Raw genomic sequence first — 19,339 nt, 5'->3', positions numbered from 1 at the left:
TATGTTTCAAATGATAGCATTTGTCTTTAATAAATGGCCACTCCATAAACTGCCTCCTATGGGAAACCTGGGGTTTATAAGTAAAACCTGATGTTTCCATTTCATTATAGTGCATTCGCTCTAAGATGAATCCCAACTCATCCTCTGGTTACTATCAGCCCAAGGTGTGCAGTGGGTTTGTATTACCAGTTATGAAATTCATATTGCTGGGCTTAATCCTTTTCAGATCCCACAGCTGTCTCTGTGCCAGCTTGACCTGGCACAGGGATGCTCTTCCTTTGCTGGAGTCACTGGCAGCACTGACATTCAGAGGAGATAAAAGCAAGGCTCCTTCCATGATCACAGAAAGTGTGATGTAGATTTGAGCTTCTTTAGCCCAACGTTTGCCTCCGAATACCTCCTGGGATGCTTTATCTCTAAGGTCAAATCTGACCACCTTAAGCACAGCCTTCTGTGTGTGTGCAGCTTGGATCTTGACATCGATCAGCAGAAAACGACCATTTCCCAACCATTCAGTAGACATTCATCTACAGCTTCACTGGAAAACACTGCTCTTAAATACAGAACGCATGCAGAGGACAACAGAAGGCCCAGGTACTGAGCATAGCTGCGTTTGGCTTAAGCATTAAGCATGCACTGAGCGATGCCTTGAAGCCAAGCCTCGCGTTTCACGCCATCACTCACGTTCCAGTGCTCCATCACTCAGGTATTTCTAACACAAGCAATGAGATAATCTCTGTCCCATGAGAGCTGCTCTGCTGCTGTCTCCTGTGGCTTGAAAGGGGAAGCAGAGCAGTGTCTCACCCCCTGTTAATCTTTGCAGAGATCCCTTTTCTGACTCAGTCTCACCAGGGACTGAAGATCCCTCAAATAACCTCAAATCAGGTTCAGGAGGGCACCACTGATTTGTGTCAAGAAGAGAAGGCCTCATCCGAAGCTGCAGAGAGCCATAAACAAATGGATAAGAAGAAATACGTATTTTAGCTGCTAACACCCCCAAAGCAGGATAAATGAATGAAACCACGCAGCAATTGAACTCTCCAGCCTTGAAGACGGCCCATTTGGGAAAGCCTGAACAGGACCAGCTCCCCCAAACCACTGCCTGCAAGCATGGGGCAGGTCTGCTGCTGCTGATCAAGGTGGTCTGCAGGGACCCCTTCATAGGCCTTGCTTTGTTTCCTACTCCCTGGTCCCAACCTGTAGTTTAGTTCCTAGCAACTGCCCTTTGGGGATGGAAAAACTACATAATAAATAAAAGACTGCCCCATTTGAGCTCCATCTGTTGGGGTTTATAACTGTTCTCCTAATTGCCAACTGACAATGTGAATTGCAATTAGCTAATTGCTTGCTAACTTTCCGTTCTAATAATAGGCATGTTCCAGAGTTATACAAGCTTGGAGTCTGCTGCTGTTCCCTTGCAACTGGCAATAATAAATAATCCCGTATTCCCTCAGCATTGCCCTTCCTTCCAAGTTTCATCCCCATGCAAATTGCTCCAGCATGTACTAATCCCTGACGGGATGGCAGAGGCATCAACAGCATTTCTTTGGCTCTCATTGCACTGCAGGGTTCAACACTTGCACGATGATGTGGCACCGGGATGCTGCGACTCCCGTGTGCCACTTCGTGCCTTCGCATGGGAGCTGCCTCTCCATAGGGCTGGGCAGCAGGACCAAGTGTTCTGCATCCCTGGAATTCCATTCCTCCTGTCAATATGGGTTGGCTTTCATTTGCTTTTGGAGATTTGGGGTTTGTTTGGGTTTTTTTGCTTTCCCTTCACAGGATCAGATGTGGCCCTGGCCCCCGTAGTGACATGTTTTATTACCAGTAGCTTCAATAATGTCAGCACAGACCCAAACTGGAGAGTTAAGGAACACAGGCTCCAGCAGCAAAACAAGGTGTACAAGGAGTCTGGATCCTAGTGGGGCTCCTGGTGGGAAGCTGGGTCAGGTTGGGTGCAAAGCCCCAGCATTCCCAACACTGGGAGCATTGGGAGCTCCCTTCCACACTGGTGAACTTCCCTGCACCCCTCTCCAGGCTTTCTCATCTCCGCTTTGTTCCTGCTGTGCAGATGCAGCTAATTGAACAGCAAAGCAAGAGCCTGATCCAGGGAAACCGAGGCCAATGGAATGAGCAACAGCGTTCCCTGGCGCGTGAGGGACTACTGAACGCAGGCCTGCCAGCGAGCTGACAGCTCCAGAGATGATGCACTAATCTTATTAAACTCGACCCAAAAAAAATAGCCTTTTTAGAAGTGGGGGAGTCGTGTCCAGCGAAAGCTGGGCTGGATTATTCCCTGGTGCCTCGGGGGTTTTTCCATGTCATCCCAAGCCTCAGGAAGGGGATGTGGGATGGGAATGGGATGGGGTGGTCTGCCCGGACCCTGCTGTCCTGGAGGGCTCAGCCCACCTGAAGTCCTGCCTCCTGCAGATGTGGCTAACAGCTGGCAGCAGGGGCTCACCAGCAGGGTCTTCATTAGGAGAACTGTTCTCTGGCTGCCTCAGGTGCCTCCCCCCCGGCCCCTGCTCCAGACACATCAGCCACAGGCTCCAGACCTGCTTCAGATGGCTTTTCCTTGTGCGCAGTTATCTGGACTTTTCCATCCCTTGTTTCTCCCCTGCCCTGCTCCTGACATCTGACTCACTGGGAGATTTATTACCTTTAAAAGCATTCCTCGTGCAAGCCACACTCCACAGCTCCCATCTTCCTGCTCTCGCTCTCAGCCCTGGAGCTCATTCGGGCATAGGTAGGAAAACCATACCATGAACCAGAGTTCTCCTTGGCAAAGCCACCACCTCTCTTTGCACAACAACGTGGAGATTCCTCAAGGGAGGAAAGCTCTTTGTAGAGAACTGACCTGGACCACTCAGGATACCGCTTTCAGCATCCTCCCCTGTCTCAAGCTTGCCATCAGCAGGGATTTCCAGACATTGCCAGGTTCTTGCTCCCCTCTGCCCCGCTATTCCCAGCTTCATCCTCCACACACCCCACTGTCAGACGCTTCTATGAAGGAAACTCCTGTCTTCCTCTTCCCCAGCCCTTTGGGAATGGCTGCAAAGCAGAGATTGATTTCAAATGCCCAGGAATGAGTGAAAATGTCAAGGTTGCTTGAGCGTGAAACAGCACAGAAAAGCCAAGTAGAACTCATTGCAAATTAGGCCTGGTTTTTGAATGGCAGGGATAATCTGTTATTGCAACCGGCTGGAGGGAACCCAGTCTGTTGGACCCATTGATCTAACAACAAAGTTAATCCATCATTGATCTAACAACCAGTCCAGCCTGTCGGAATCAAGGAGACCTTTACAATTCCTGATGGGTAAACCCCTGGTTTTCTGTTCTGCTTTCAAGACAAGCTCTGTTTAAAGTTCATCATTACAGTTCCTCCATGAGGAGAGGGAGATGGCAGAGCCCACTTCTGAGGGTAAAATGCAAAGAAAGGGAATGAATGATGGTTATTTGATTTCTCAGGCACAAAAAGCAACAAAAAACCTTAGAATTTATTCCAGAATCACAATTCATTCCTGCTCATTCCCAAAACAGGGATGTGATGTTCTCTGCTAGGGCGAGCAAGGAGGGTGCTGCTGCTGCTGTCCTTTCCCCACCACTCAGGTGCACAAGGCAGGAGTGGGCTCTTCTTGCTCAAACGAAGGAGCAAGACACAAGGAATGCAGCCAAAGGAACAGCTTTGCTTACTTCTGCTTTGGCTTCCTCGGCAGTGGCTGATGGGTTTCAGGCTGAGGGAACATCAGGAAACGGAAGGGGGAAGGCTGTGACACATCACAACCAGTGCCAAGGAATGGCGGTGACGCACGGCTGCTGGCGGGGACCCTGGTGTGCACCTCACCAGCACCACAGCACGGAGCCACCCTCCATGGGGACCCTGCTGTCCTCACTGCCCCAGCACCCCACAGCCACCCTCGGCCTCCCAGTGCCAGCTGCAGCTTCTCTGCTCACAGGAGGTGGAGATGATACCTGCTGTTCCACACCCCCCGTGGAGGGGATGCTGCTGGGGCCATGGCAAGGGGACAAGGTCCATGGCATCTCTGGGCAGGAAAACCGGCCCTGGCAGCGGCACGGCACAGCTTGTTCCTGGGGCTGGCGGCACGTTGCAGACAGCAGCATCGGTCTGAAGCTCAGCCACACACCAGGTCACGCAGAGGCTGGACCACGCTGCCATCCCCGCGGGAGCATCCCTTCTGCTGTGCCTGATGAGCTCCCCCCAGCACTACCAGGTGCTCTATGAAATGAGGAGGGACCAGCTTGAATTCATCTCCTAAGCTCAGGAGAGAAGAGAAAAGGTCCCATTATGCTTAGTGCAGAGCTGAATCTGGTCTCTGGCTGACAAGTGGCTATGGACTAGACACAAAAATGCTCTAAAGCTGACTGCACCAAATGTTTCTTCTCCACCTAACGCTGTTGTTTGGGATTCGGTTAGGAACAAAACGGCATCTTGTAGTTTTTAATAAAGCTCTTGGCCAACAGTTCAAACACTGGGCGGGAGGGGGGGGAGCGGGAGAGAGGATGAATTTATGGGAGCGGGAGGAGATCATTTGCTTGCTTAAGAATTGGAAAAGATTAATGGTGTGCGAAGGCTCTTGGACTCATTCCTCACATAGCAGAAGGGTGAGGAGGCTTACCGGCTTGATGGTCTGCATTCTGCCTGCCCCAGGTGAGGGTGTCTGCACTGTGGAGAAGAAGGAGCAGGGAGCACATCCCATATCAGCCTGCAGTGAGGAAGGTGGCCGTGGCTGGGGGATGGAGGAGCATGGAATCTCACAGAGGTTTGCTTTGCTAAGGGCACGAAACCGTTCCAAGGATCTGAACTTAGGGAAGGTCTCCCTCCTATCAGCACCATTTGGCAATGAACATGAATATGGTAGGTGAATCCAGAGCAAGGAAAAACGGAAGGAAAAAGATGGGATTTTCCCAAGTTCACTGAAGAACCCAGAGCTTCTTTACAATAGCCATAAACCACTACAAGCCTTGCTGCACAGCAAGTGCAGTGGGGAAGGATGAAGAGCCACTGGATGCACATGGAGAACCTTAACTTCAGGACAAGGCAGAGGCTCTGCTGGAGAGGCAGATGATTGCAACCTGGCTCAGGCATTGCTTCCAGTCCTCCAAATCTCATCATCCCACCGGACTTTGGGACAACAGAGGACCCTTTTCCCCAGAGGCCCACAGTGAATGCCACCTTTGTGCACAAACCATGAGGCTGCATGCAGCTTGCCATGCTCCACAACCAAGACAGGATGCTCAGGTCACTCAGTGAGCCACTGACCTGAAGTGAGTCACCTCCCCAAAACCAAAGTTATGCTGGAAACTAGATGAGAGGATGGGCAGCAAAACTTGCTTTCCATTGCTGGGTCACCATCAGAGGAACATCGGACACATCTCATTTCTCCGTGCTGCTGTAGCTGGGATATTCCAAGGCAACAGCCCTGCCACTTGGCTGGGTACCGAGTGTTTTCATGCCTTCGTAGACAGCCATGGAGCACAGTCTGCTATGGAAAACACTCCTGTGCTATTTATGAGTGTCTTGTGCTCAGTGAGGAGTAGAAGGCTGCGGTGATGCTTAAAACGTGGCGTTTTGTGGCAGCAAGGACTTCTCAGAAGGCCGTGATCAGTCGCGTTTTTCCAATGGGATTAGGAAATAGAATGTTTGCTCTGTCTGAGAAGGAATAGGAGCTCGGGCAAAACTGCTAAACATGAAAGTTCCTGGACATCTGGAAGGGATTAGTCAGGAAGGTGCCTGGGACAAGGAGTTCAGGCGGGTTCAAGAGACACCTACTGTAGACTTGCTTCCACGGAAGGAGGGAGGAGGAGGGATAGGGTTGGGGGGAAAAGCAGGAAGGGAGGATTGAAATGAAACCTATGCAGGACCGGCTGATAGGGCGAGTGGTGAGAGCAGGCTCTGCTCTGTGGAAGCACAAAGTGCAGAGCAGGAAGCCCTAAAGGGTCTGCTGCAATAGAAGGGGCTGGGGTGGCAACAAAGGACAAACCACAGCAATAAAGAGCTGGCCAGAGCAATGCTTGTGCCCACCTCTGTGAGGGCAAACAGCTCCCATGCTGAGCATATGGGAAAGCACAACCCTGCTGCTCAGGCAGATGTGCCCCATGCACACATCCACAGGGTTAGATTTTGCCCCCCTTGGCACTCATCAGCAACCCAACAGGGCAAGTGTTGTGATGAAGTCAAGAGCACTGGAGAAACACTGGAGCGTAGGCAGCCGGGCACTAGGAACAGAGCTGCACATCCAAGTACTGGGAGCAGAGCTGCACATCCAAGTACTGGGAGCAGAGCTGCACATCCAAGTACTGGGAACAGAGCTGCACATCCAAGTGCTGGGTTTCTCTCAGAGCGGAAAAGTGCTTGCTCAACCTCTTGGGCCCTGCAAAATCACAAAGGAGCTCTGCTGCAGGCCAAGATGAAAGTCACAAAGAAGAAGGCTGAAAACCACAGGGCCTTGTAAAGCCCACGCTTGGTTTAGGAACCGACTGATTCATGATGCTTTTTATCGCATATTTCTGCCTTTGATTCACTTTACACTTCAATTCAGGTGCCAAATCCTTTGTGTTTTTCCCAACTGTGGACCCTTGTAGTAAGTTCAAGTTTGGAATCTGGGATCCAGGAGCTTGTACTGAAGCAAAGCTTTTGGGTTTCAAAAGTCTGGAGTCCTCATTCCTGACGCAGAACGGAGCAGAAACCACTGCACCAGAAGCTGACTTCCACCCTAGATGAGGAAACAAACTAAGCAGATAGAAGTCAGATGCTCTCTATAAATGTTTGCCAGTGTTCCAATTCAGGAACTGGTTTCAGTTTTTGCTTTCCCTACCAGTGAGGAATAACTGTGTTCAAATTAAGGCAGCAGGAGGTAAAGCTGGAAATCAAAGCGCGAGCTTTGTGTTTCCTGACCATTTTACTTTAACAAGGTAGCTCCAGCTGCTCACTCGGGTTTACTGCATTCCTGAAAGACAGATCTCTGGGCATGCATACTTTAAGAGCCCTGCTCCCCAAAGAAAGGCACTCAGGTTTATCCTTATGGTTCGGTGTATTTTACCAGGGCACCCAACTGCCTGCCAAGCAGATGCTGCTGCTTTTTCACTCTCCTCCCTCCACTCCCTACCCACATAGGCACTGAAACCCTTTGCTGGTGACAGCAGACATGGCTTGCTAATAGTGAACCACGAGACAGCTCAGCCTTGAACTGCAGAAGCAAACTGAGAGTGAGCCAGAGACCTTTGGGATGAGGGAGAAACGTGGGGAAGAGCAGTGCCCACTGCAGGCAGCCTGCCCTGCCTCCCCAGAATTTCCAGGTTGGAAAAGACCTTTAAGATCATCGAGTCCAACCCTTCCCCAGCACTGCCAAGGGCACCACTGAACCACGGCACTGAGGGCCTCGTCTACATGGGTTTTGAATGCTTCCAGAGATGGTGACTCCATCACTTGGGGTCCCAGGCTGGGATGGCACCACTCATTGCTATCCCATGCAGGTACCTAACTTGGCCATGCAGGCTCACAGGCATCAGAGGAGGAGGAGCAGCCTTCCCACTCGAGTGCTCTCAAGTTAAGTGCTTCAAGCCTGAATGCCCACCCTGGCAGCCTTCATGGAGGGAACATCTGACCCCACAGAGATTCCCTGGTGAATGCTAGCTGCAGGGAGTCTCATACCCACAAGGAACCACATTCTTGTTAGCAACTGGGGACCTTGGCAGCCATCCTGAGCTGTAACATCCAGATCTTGAAGTGGAACAAACCCACAGTTGTCTCCAATTAGAGTGCTCTGATGCTGAGGTTCAGTTGTACTCTTCCAGAACACTGCAGACAAATGCAACTGATGACATGGCCCACCAGCCAGAAACAGTTCAGAGCCATTAATCATAGCGAGACTTCAGTGAGCACATCCTTCAACCCATTTCAGTCACTCACTCAGGTCATGGCCACTTTTAATTCAGAAACCCTTCTCAGCACTTTTAGCAGGGCTGTTGTTAGCCCACAGCCAGACATCAGTGGGACAAACATCTGGGAGAAGCAGAAGGGCCACCACTGAACTCCTGTGAAGACCTTCCAAAATTGAAATCCATTTGTTCTTTATGCAGCTGTACTGAAGACCGACTGACAGAAGAGAGGGGTGTTGAAGGGCTGTATAGTGTGTGCACATGTAAACACGACTCTGCATCCTTGAACACCACCCTTTATTGCTTTATGATGTTGACTCGGCAAGGCCTGAGAAGGATGACACCGCAGGGTTCACCCTGCAGTCATCCTGGAGAAGGAAAAGGCACTGAAAAGACCTTAGAGCAGCTCCCAGTGCCTAAAGGGGCTACAGAAACCTGGAGAGAGGCTTGGGACAAGGGCCTATAGGGACAGGCCAAGGGGAATGGCTTGAACCTGCCCGAGGGGAGACTGAGCTGAGCTCTTAGGCAGAAGCTCTTCCCTGTGAGGGTGCTGAGGCGCTGGCACAGGGTGCCCAGAGAAGCTGTGGCTGCCCCATCCCTGGCAGTGCTCAAGGCCAGGTTGGACACAGAGGCTTGGAGCAAGCTGCTCCAGTGGAAGGGGCTGGAGCTGGGTGAGCTTTAAGGTCTCTTCCAACACAAACCAGACTGGGATTCTGTGCTCTGCCTCCGCACTCTTCAAGCCACATTTCATGAACATAAGGCTATACAGGCACTGTCAGCTGGATTTCAGCCTGGTGGCCTCTGCAGCCACCGGCCCTCAGCTGTCAGAGATAGCCTGGAGGGCACCTACATAAACCTACTGTGATCTGTGTCATCCAAGGCATATATTGACCCCTTCCTTAACATCAGAAGTCAGTGACATCCCTAGGGAAGGCACAGGGGTTGAACACCAGCAGCAAGCAATGCCTAAGGAATTTTACCTGTGCTGCTTCATTGACTGGAACTGAAACATGGGATGTGACTCCCTAGAGCTGGGAGTTTATGACTGCAATCAAAGCCCTGGAAAAGGAAATTAGATGAAACTGCTCACTCTGCTGTGGACAGGAAAATAAATGCCTTACACTGAACTAGTTCTGTGATGCAACCCAGGGCATCAGCAGCACGCTGACACAATGAGTCAGTGACAGGTCACGGTGAGACAAAGGCACTCAAGAAGGAGGGGAAGTGCTTTGCATGCAGAAGTGTCTGCAGCAAGACTGCTGTACAGCCGTTTGCTAAACAAAGCTGCATTCTCGGCCAGTCTGCCAAACCAGTATCTTGAGTGCATCATCTGCTTCATCTCAAGCTGAAGCAGCAGGAGGGGGACTCCACGTCTCACTTCCCCGGGAAGGGGATGGCCAAGTGAGCAGGTCAGGACAGCGCTGCATTACTCACGTTATTTCCCTCTGCAATTGGAACTGTGTATAAAGCATCATCCCAGGAAGATCTTTTGACAGGAGGGGGGACGCCCAGCCCCAGCCCCAGCCCCAGCCCCGCACAGCCACCAGGGCCCCCAGTGCTGCTCTCTGCAGGTCGAGCAGTGCCCTCAGGTGGTCACATTCCCGGCTCCAAGAGCCACTTCATCATCAAACCAAGGAGCAGAGCACAGCTCCACCCTGTCCAAGCACCATTCTTTATTTGGCCTTCTCTGAGAACTCGGGTGTCTGCACACCTCCAGCATTACAAACATTCAAGCTCCTTCCTTGTCAATCCATGTGCAGGTGGGATGAAAGCAAACACACTGCTCAGAAGCACAAGGTACAAAGAGGGTTTAAGCCCTGATTTGACACCTTATTTATTTGTAAGGGCAGCACCTAAACATCTTTCTTATATGCTATCAGAACATTATGTTACGCCCATTTACTGGCAGATATCAAGTCCATTTCCACTAGAAAACAGAACAGCCCAAGCATCTCCTGCTCAGGCCAAGTCCTCAGCTCATTCAGCCTTCAAAAAGCACCAGTGAAGCTTCCTCAGTTCATCCTCCTCCTCTTCGAGGCCATCTTGGAGCACACCAGACTGTCACAGAAGCTGGTCCACATCAGCCCCTCCTGTTCTCTGTCAGGAGCCTGCTGAGCTGCACAGCTCTCGCTGGTTGTCCACAAACAGGGAGACCTTCAGAAGAGTATCTGAGGTGGAAGGAAGACAACAACCCCGTTAGCTTAATGCACTTTGTATTCTGTACACACAAAAATCAACCCTGTAATAAAGTAATAAAGAAAAGTTTAAGGACAACTAACTTAGCAGACCAAGTGTAATGGCTCTCCAAACCCCTTGTTTTACTTCAAGGAAGGGCATCACTTCCCATTGAGCCAGCGTGTGATGGTATTTACAGCTGAAGCTGTTCATGGTCGCAAAGCCCAACTGCAAACCAAGCGAGGCCACCCACTGCCACCCATACCAAGACCAACACACAGTGCAAGGCCTGCGTGTGACCTCCAGGGCTGAGGCATCACCATGGAGCGCAAGGAAGGGTCCCTTGGGCTGCTGAAAGTGGAACCACCTTGAACAACATCTCCCTTGTAGCGCTCCAGAATCTTCTCCCAGGACTGCGGGAGGGTCTCCATGTCTGCCAGGCTGTCACAGCTGATGTGGAGGAGGAAAAGCTGGATCTCCAGGTACCTTCACGCCCGGTAAGGACAAGAAAGAGGCAGAGGAACCCAACAAGGATGGGAAGAGGACACCGCCACCCACCAGCGCTGCCCGCGGAGCCGCACCGCTGAAGGATACAGGTGCCGGTAGTGGCGCTCCACGTCCTGCAGCCCCTCCAGCGCGTCGGCCAGCGATGGGCAGCGCGGCCCCCTCCGCAGGGCCAACTCCAGGCCCAGCTCCGCCGCCCGCTCCTCGTACAGCCGCAGCACGGCGGCCACAGCGGCCCCCACCGCGTCCCGCACGGCCCGCAGCTCCGTCCTGCGCGGCAAAGCGGGCTGCGCTCAGCCGCGGCCCCGCACTCCCCATCCAGTCCGGCCCGGCCCGGCCCCGCCGCCTCACCTTCGGCTGCTGAGCTGCTCCAGCAGGGCCTCGGCCGCGCCGCGCTGCTTCCGCCACAGCCGCTCCGGCAAGTCCCCGAAGGCACCGAGCGGGGAGGCGCCCCACGGCAGCCGCTTTGCCGCCCGCATCTGCGCCGCCAGCCCGGCCAGCGAGCCCAGCGGCGCCGCGCACCGGGCCAGGGCCTCCCGCCAGGCCGCGTCCTGCCGGGCCACGGCCGCCTCGCACGCCCCTAGCGCCGCCGCCATTGCCGACAGTGCCGCCGCCATGGCAACGCGACGGACCGGAAGCACCTTTTCGTCATCGCACCGCGCTGAGCTCTGATTGGGTGCATTTGAACGTGCGGCTGGCGGCAGTGCTCCGCATCCCGATCCCGATCCCGGTCTCGATCCCTGTTCCGGTTCTGGTCCCGTTCCCGTTCCCATTCCCATTCCCATGGCCCCCGCGAAGAAGAACCCCGGCGCGGTCTCGCGCCGCAGGAAGCTGGAGGCATTCCTGAAGGATTTCGACCGCGAGGGTAGGCCGCGGGGCCGGTTGGGGGGAGCGGGGCCGGTTGGGGGGAGCGGGGCCGGGGGTCAGCGGGCCCCGGGGCTGAGGCCGTGTGTGTGCTCCCCCGCAGTGGAGAACCGGCTGGCGCGGCTGGAAGCGAACGGGGAGCGCCTGGTGAAGGAGGTGGAGGACATGTACGACATGCACATCCTGCGGCTGCCCGTGGCCTTCCGCGAGATGAACTGGCTGGAGTTCTTCGGTACGGCCCGGGGCAGGGGGATCCGGGCTGGCGGGGCGCGGTTTGCCTTTGTTACTAAAACCAACGGCAATAACGGAGCCGCCGGGAACCATTCTGCCCCCCTCACCCTTCCCCAACAAGCGACCTGCGGGAGCGCTGAGCTCTTTAAAGTCATGGAGTCAACTGGGTTGGAAAAGAGCTTTAAGCTCATCCAGTGCAACCCTTCCCCAGCATTGCTGAGGCCACCACTTAACCCATGGCACTGAAGGCCTCGTCTGTAGGATCATAGAATAGTTCGGGTTGCAAAAGGACCTTAAGGTCATCAAGTTCCAACCCCCCTGCCATGGGCAGAGACACCTCACACTAAACCATCTCACCCAAGGCCTCGTCCAACCTGGCCTTGAACACTGCCAGGGATGGAGCATTCACAACCTCCCTGGGCAACCCATTCCAGTGCCTCACCACCCTAACAGGAAAGAACTGCCTTATATCCATTCTAAAAATATATCCATATATATCAATATATCTTGTTTATATCTGATCTGCCTTATATCCAGTCTATGCGCTTTGCGATTCCAGCACTGCCCAGCTCCCTCGCTGGCCCCAAACTGGTTTTTGCTGGTTTTCTGCACCCTAGTGGTAATTTACTAAAGTATATCTGTGTATGCTGTACAGGCCTATGGCTTTTATATGGCTTCCTTTTCTAATAAATCTTTTCTTTTTAGCTAAAGCAGGATGCAAGAAGCTGTTGGAAAAGACAGCAGTGGTAGGTTTCTAGCATAAATCTTTAGCTTTTCTGATATTGTGGGCATACTACTGTGGGCAGGGAAGGGTTTCTTGAGTCTGTTGGGGTGTTGCTATAGCAGAGAATACACAAATACTTCCCTCAGTGTTGCTGAAGCCTAACAGTCTGCTATATGCAGTATGGGATTTGTATGCTCATGCTGCTCCATGTGCCTCTTCCCTTACCTGCTTGGTTTCACTCCCAGATCCCTGACAGCACACACACTTTTCAATCAATGAAAGCATTCCTAAGCTGGTTGGGCAGCAGGGTGCACCCTTGTACCACGCTTATGTTCACGCCTTCACACAGGTGAAGCACACCTGTAGCATAAGTGTATTAGTCTTGCATGGCATGCAGATGTGTGTCACTATCACCTCCAGAATAACTGGGGAAAATCCCAGTTTAAAGCACAACAGAAAGCACAAAGGTATTCTTGCTGCCTGTCAGAACTATATCCTACTGAGAACCCTAATGGTGTTGTGACTGGTTTTAATTGTAGTCAGACTTGGAAATACCAGAAATAAACAAGCTGGCAGCAGAAGTTTGCCGTACTCCTTTCAAGGTCACCAAACAAGGTGAGTTTGCTCTAAACATTGTGGTGAGTGCAGTGAGATGGAGGCATGTCAAGGTTTACAGACTATGAGTAACAGCCCCGTTCTTACTTATGTTCTCCAGTATATTTAAAATCATGCAGACAGTCTTAGTTTTCTCCCTACTATCTGCAGGACCTCTGCTTAATTCTATTAAAACATTCAAAATAGTGCTCTGTCAATCATCTGGGTGACACTGGGATTTGGATTTTCAAGCTCAATTGTTGCTCAAAAAGCTTGTTGTTTGCTATTTACCTCCTTTGCTAACTAATAATTTCAAGTTACTATTTATTCTCAACTTGGGCAACACTTCCTAGGGGGAAAATTGCCACAGCATGTCGAAGCTATTCAAGAAGAAGCTGAGCCTCCTTTGCTTCCTCCAGCAAAGAAGGTAAAACATGAGAGCAAATGTCTTTCAGAGCCAGAAGCTAAAAGCATTAATACAACAACTGGAAAGGTAAATAGCTAGTTTTTGTGATACCTTTATTCCCAAAGTGTGAATTACTTACTGAGACAATGCCTATGACACTAGAGCTGGCTGGGGTACTTTGAACTGTAGAATCCTAGAATCCCAGGTTGGAAGGGACCTCAAGGATAATGTCCAACCTTTCTAGGCAAAGCATGGCTTAGACTTAGATGCCCCAGCACCCTGTCTAGCCAAAACTTAACAGTGTCCATTGTTGGTGAATCCCCACTTCTGGGGGACTTCAAAACATCTATTGCTTCCTTGAAAGTTGTAGCAATAGGGGAAGGTTACGGAAGCTTCTTTGGTGTTTGTTTGTGGACACTTGTGCCATGAACAGGAGCCTGTGGAGCCAAACAGTTTGTATGGAAGCCTCTGCTGATGTGGACTCAGTTGAGAGAGTGAAGTGACTAATTTGCTGTGTAATATGTGTTTCAGGTAAAGGCATCCACTAAAAAAGTGCCAGCATCCAGGAGCAGAAGAGCTACAAGAGAGGGGCGCACAAGCAAAAGGTAATAGAGGATATCTTTTGTGCTGGGTTTCAGAAATGGAGAGTAAGTGTATAGAGCTAACCCAACTCTGAAAAGGACTGGTTTAGTAGGGTGGCAGGTGTAGTTGTGCTATCCTATAGGAAAAAATGGGATTCAACAGTGAATGAAAGATGGGCAACTTTCTGTTCTGTGGTGAGCAGCTACCCCTAGCTTTGGGGTTTAACTTTGATTAACAAGAACCTCTGGTTTTCTGTGGTGACAACCTCATTCAAGTCTTTGGTAAGATAGCGCTTGCACACTTGTTAAAAAGATTCTTACAAGCAAATGTTTGGGGTTTTTTCTCCTTTAACAGATCAAGCAAAAACAATTTCATCACTCCAGCTACTGGCAGAAATGTTGGTCTCTGTGCTCCACATGGTTCCTCCATGATCACTCCCAAATTTGATCCCAGGTTTGCCTTCTGATGAATTTCTCTGTTAATCTCTTATGCTGTCATCTCCTGGCAATGTAATCCTTAGTGGCTCTTTGAACCTGAAATGAAAGACTTTGAGTCAAAGTGCTTTGAGCAACTGCAGTGCCCTTTCTTACCTCTAACTCTTTGTTTCAGCATCTTCAAGACACCGGGGTTGCGCGCACCCGTAGCACACGAACGCGTTTACACCGTCTCTGCCAATGGCAGCCCCCTTGCTGACATCAATGATATCTTCATCACAGTCCCTGTGGGAGGAGGGGAGGTAAATCACAAACTTGAATCTGCACTTGAATCAATGCTGAAGAGATAGCTTGTAACTTCTTTTTTGGGGGGGTGGGAAGTGGCCTTACCAGTTTCAGTTGATCCACTCTTGTTTGTTTAGTTGTGCCACTGCAGTTTATCAAGGGATGGATGTAACATAAGAAGAACCTTCAAAGACTTTTAAGAAGTCTGAGCTCTTCAAGCTGATCAAAATAGAATGTAGAATGATGGTTGCTCTTGTGTTTAAGTTGCATTTAAAGTAGCTTCTGCTGGCAGTCATATGTTAATGCACTGCAAGGAAGGTGAGATGAGCTTCTGGTCAAGCTTAATGTAGTCTCTGCCTGTACATGGTCTCCTGGTATGCTTGGGTTTTATTTACTTTTATTTTCTAATTGAATTTATTTACTGCTTCTGACTACTGCACCCTTCTATAGACAGAAAACTTAAGATGTGGCTGTTGTTTTCCACAGACCATTCGTTTAGCAGCAAATGATGTGACCAAGAATAATCTTCTTCATCTGAATGCAGAGGCCCAAGGATTTATGCAGAAGCTATCAGTAAGTCTATGTATTTTTGTCAGTCGTAGCCTGAAGTCACAAGGCAGTGTTGTCATTCTGGCATTAGTCACTGAACTCCTGAACTATAATAGGAGCTCCTTATTTTTCCCTGCCCTGCCTTGTATTTTGGCTCATAGCAGTAGCCAAGAAGCATGAACTGAGAAGGGGAGAGAATAGAGTAACTTTACATCAAATCTAGCTTAATACAAACTGAATAAACTATGTGCTTCTTGAAAAAGAGCTATTGTCAATGCTCTGGAAAAGCTGAATCAAACTGAAGGTGTCTTCTCCTTCAGGCAAAAGTCAATGGTTGTGGGGTATTGGTGTCTTAGAGCACTGATTCATTTCCTTTTCTTTCCAGGGTCGTCTGGCGCAAGCCTGCAGTGCTACAAAAACCCACAGATGAAACTCGGTGGATATTGACATACCTCTGTACATACAGAATGTACCTTTAGGACTGCTACCTTTAGTTCTCTCCTAATTGTGTCTTCCATTAATTTAGAGAAGGGAGGTTAACTAATTTTTTTACCTATAATATGTAATGGGATTAGAATAGATTTCATTCTTGTTTTTCAGGGCCAGGGAGGCAGATACTCTGTTTCCTATTTCCTTTAAGGTTTGAGACCAAGATACAGTTATCATGGGCTTGCAGACCAACAGCCTGAGCAGAAAAGCTGTTCTGGTATCTCACAGGAGACTTAAGCAGTGGACCCAAGTGACTGGGGAAAGAAAGCAATGGTTCAGATTTGAAGCACTTCCTTCCAGGCATGTCCTTTCTCTGCAGATGTGCTTACAAGCTGAGGCAAAAGGCAAATTACTGGTGCCTGGGGCTAAATGGAAAGATTCTTGTAGTTCATGATGCTTTTATTCTTTTGGTAGCCATTGCATTTTAACTGGCTTTGAGTTTTGTATAAAGAACTTGTGCATTTTATTGTTTTAAAAGAAATAAAGAATTGGAGTTGCTGAAACTCAGTAGAGTCATCTGGGCTGTGGCTTAACCAGATTACTGAGAGTAACCTTCGAGCTACTGGAGTATCACTAATATGAGAGAACTTTGCTTTTCCTACACCCCCTTTGAAACCTTTAGGAGAAGCAATGCACCTGGAACAGAGTATAGACAGGGAAGAGGAAAGCTTGACCTAGTCAAAACGTTGTTTTCCCCTTTCTTCTCATCTAAATTTTCATTCAGTGCATCTCTGACAAAGAGCCATATGCAGTAAATGCTGTTTTAACTTCCTCAGTCATTAATATGGGGGTTTTCCCTCATTGCTTACAGAAAATAGAAATTTTGCTCTGCTTGAGATTCATGAAAATTCACCTTTAAATGTAGCCCCTTGGGAACTTGCCGTTGGAACTGGATGGATCAATTCTAAGTCCTAACTGCAGGTGGCAATATTGTAAACTACGACTCCTGTTAACCAATGCTCTCATTGGAATTAAGACATTACTTATACATACAGCAAAAAATTCCTTGAAAAATAAGTGTTTAGCACCTGGAAGTTTGGGAGAAGCAGAATCTGCAGAACTTGCAGATCTGCAAGAACTGCATCTCAGTTGGTACTTGGGGTTGTTGGCATGCTGACTTTGCTCTGTAGAGTATGGAGGTGGCATAGGTCAAGGTTCCTTTTTACCCCATCCCTGGCAGTGTTCAAGGCCAGGTTGGACACAGGGGCTTGGAGCAAGCTGCTCTGGTGGAAAGTGTCCCTGCCTGTGGCAGGGAGTTGGAACTTGATGAGCTTTAAGGTCCCTTCCAAACCGTTCTGTAATGATTCCATGATTCCCAGAGGCAGTACTGCCAGCACATGGCATTCCCAGCACAATGCAACCAACAGCGCTGTTAATATTCAAGCTTCCTTTTCCCATTGTCAGACTGAGTTAATTGTATCTGACATGAATTAAAGCTGTCTGGCAGCTAATAGCTAAACAGATTCATCACCTAAATCCATTTTGCTTGCTGCCTGCAGCATGTGCTCCTCTGCAACGGGGGTAAGCAGTATTTTAGGTTAATGCAGTTTTATTGCTCGTGTAAATTGTTGCCATCACTTCTGGCCCTTGGCAGTTGCATTTTGTTTAAGGTGGAACCTACTTCTCTAGTTCAAGGATTATGGGGGCAATGCAGGGAAGCTGTCTGGTTTTGTGGATTTGGGGGAGGTTTTGTGGTACCTGTATGCTAGCCTGGCTGTAGTCTGAACTGCTCTTTAAACTGAGTGATGGGAAATAAAGAGCAACGCAGGGAAATAACTGCTCTGTCAGGTTGGAAGAGGCTGTGCCCATTGCTGGCCAGAGCAGTTCTGCCTACAGAAAGAGACTGACGTTGGCTTGTGCCACCTGAGATGCTGTGGGCATGGCTTTGGGGACTGGCCTGAGCAGAGCTGGTCTTGGGGTGGGCTAGAGGGCACTGAGGTGCCTTCTTGGAATATCACTTCTGCCTATGTTCTTCCCAAGAACTGAACTACCTGACCTCCAAGGGTCTGCGTTTTCTGTTCATAGATAGAGGCCTTGCAGCAGGAATTAAGGCCCCTGTGTTTTGTGGCTGATTCCATGAGGAAAAGTGGTTTTCCTGGTTGCCATTTCACCCATGATGCATTCTGCTCAGGGCTGACACCCGTGGCTTTCTTGTAAGAAGGGTGGTTTGGGGAGTAATGGCCATCATGTGTTAAAAGATTGCTGAGCACTGACTTAAGGTCAAAACCCCTCATCTGAACCAGAGCTCTTCCAGTGTAAGTTTCCCTTGGGAAAGGGCAAACTGAAGAAGGAAGAGCTGGTGGTACTTCCAGTGACATAAGACCCAGCAGGGAGTAGGTGGTAGTCGCAGGACAGGGTTTTTATTGTGCTGGATAACTACAGTCTTGCATGGAAAAATGCATTCCTGCATAGAGCCAGCCCTCCAGACAGGCGTTTCCACTCCTATTACAAGCGGGTACAGCCTGGGATATGCTCAGGGGTGTCTGTGCTCCAGCTTTGCTCTGGGGTGTGAGAAGCCCCCAGAGTTCAGCCCAAATTCAGAATGGGAATGTGCAACCCTTAATCGAGAGAAATAATGAGCAGAAAAGGTACCCAGCGAGGTACCTTCCCCAGGATGGGCTGACATTGAACTCCCACAAAGGGACTGTGTTAGATAATGATCCTAATAGGTGGCTCTTGCAGGCAATTTGATAGATGTGCACTATCAAGCATTGTCAGAAATAGCTCCGTATACAAAGCAAGCGTTTATCATCGTGGACACCTTGCAGGTGGTCACTGATTCGGTGACATTGGAAGAAAGGAACAGATACCAATTCCCTGCTTGCCGATGGAAGGGATGATAGCTTAGAACAAATTACAACTGTCTCTAGGCAATTCTTGCACGCAGGAGTTTTGGATTTGAAGGTGCAGGACAGCACATGCAGCTCCTCCAGTGGACCTGTAGAATTCCACCAGAAATCCATGTCTCCTGGGTCAGCTGAAGGCGTAAGAAGGGGAAATATTCCTTAGGATCACTTGAAGAGGCATCAAGCAGATCATAAGTTCTCACTTCTCCAGCAAGCGAGTGGGAGAACTGCAGATTCAAAGGTGAAATGTGTATCTGGTGTTTGGGTGAGTTTAGTTGAACAGGCTGCATCTCCAAATGTTCCATTGCAGTGACTGCAGCTAGCAGTAAAGGTACTCTGCACACCCAGAACTCATCCATGGGGGTTTAAGAGTCCATTTGAAAACAAGGATAACCCTCAGGGTGAGGGAAATGACAAGGAAAAGGTATTTTCAAAACCAGACATTATTTGCTTAATCAATAGGATGAATTGTCCTGAAAAACTGACCCTTTTACATGAGTGTCCACTCTGAGTGACTCGGTGAGGGCTGTCTGGGGACCAGTGAGAGCATCAAGCTCCTAGCGTCAGGTCTGTGATGCATGATGCTATTCCCTTTGGTAAGGACTCAGCTTTGGGGGGGCTTTTCTCAGAGGGGACAGAATGCTCTCTCCACTCCTGTCCCAGCCTGTGTTTCCATGTCACCTGATGGCATCTGGGCCATCACAGTGGCTCTGCTCTAACTTCCATCTCCCTTCCAGCAGCTCTCAGCTGAGCAATG

At 49.9% G+C, this 19,339-nt stretch overlaps 2 protein-coding genes across 2 annotated transcripts; one reads left to right on the top strand and one right to left on the bottom strand.

Annotated features, from left to right (window-relative positions):
• Positions 1 to 9,685: 9,685 nt before the first annotated feature.
• On the bottom strand, positions 9,686 to 11,195 carry AIRIM (AFG2 interacting ribosome maturation factor). The gene is made up of 4 exons (XM_061360882.1): positions 10,930 to 11,195; positions 10,669 to 10,848; positions 10,442 to 10,560; positions 9,686 to 10,067 (listed from the first exon to the last, which is right to left on the bottom strand). Exons 1-4 carry the CDS (start codon positions 11,193 to 11,195, stop codon positions 10,000 to 10,002), a joined length of 633 nt encoding a protein of 210 aa, XP_061216866.1. The 3' UTR covers positions 9,686 to 9,999.
• Positions 11,196 to 11,309: 114 nt separating this feature from the next.
• Positions 11,310 to 15,740, top strand: CDCA8 (cell division cycle associated 8). The gene is made up of 10 exons (XM_061360881.1): positions 11,310 to 11,443; positions 11,546 to 11,674; positions 12,379 to 12,423; positions 12,941 to 13,012; positions 13,345 to 13,484; positions 13,929 to 14,002; positions 14,334 to 14,432; positions 14,589 to 14,715; positions 15,185 to 15,271; positions 15,633 to 15,740. Exons 1-10 carry the CDS (start codon positions 11,362 to 11,364, stop codon positions 15,675 to 15,677), a joined length of 900 nt encoding a protein of 299 aa, XP_061216865.1. The 5' UTR covers positions 11,310 to 11,361; the 3' UTR covers positions 15,678 to 15,740.
• The last annotated feature ends 3,599 nt before the right edge of the window (positions 15,741 to 19,339 follow it).

The sequence above is a fragment of the Neopsephotus bourkii genome, unplaced genomic scaffold, assembly GCF_033783945.1.
Source record: "Neopsephotus bourkii isolate Nb327-2 ecotype Australia unplaced genomic scaffold, CSIRO-AGI_Nbou_v1 NB_1036, whole genome shotgun sequence".
NCBI classification, from domain to species: domain Eukaryota; kingdom Metazoa; phylum Chordata; class Aves; order Psittaciformes; family Psittacidae; genus Neopsephotus; species Neopsephotus bourkii.
Note: the sequence above shows the minus strand (reverse complement) of the source record. Positions and strands in the feature narration are given on the sequence as shown.

Bases quoted from the DNA above. Each gene is read 5' to 3' on its own strand.
- AIRIM (XM_061360882.1), bottom strand. From the start codon at position 11,195: ATGGCGGCGGCACTGTCGGCAATGGCGGCGGCGCTAGGGGCGTGCGAG. The intron at 10,849-10,929 runs GTGAGGCGGCGG...TTTGCCGCGCAG, and splicing joins GAGCAGCTCAGCAGCCGAAG to GACGGAGCTGCGGGCCGTGC. The intron at 10,068-10,441 runs GTGGTTCCACTT...CTTCCACCTCAG, and splicing joins CAAGGGAGATGTTGTTCAAG to ATACTCTTCTGAAGGTCTCC.
- CDCA8 (XM_061360881.1), top strand. From the start codon at position 11,362: ATGGCCCCCGCGAAGAAGAACCCCGGCGCGGTCTCGCGCCGCAGGAAG. The intron at 12,424-12,940 runs GTTTCTAGCATA...AATTGTAGTCAG, and splicing joins GGAAAAGACAGCAGTGGTAG to ACTTGGAAATACCAGAAATA. The intron at 14,433-14,588 runs GTTTGCCTTCTG...TCTTTGTTTCAG, and splicing joins ACTCCCAAATTTGATCCCAG to CATCTTCAAGACACCGGGGT.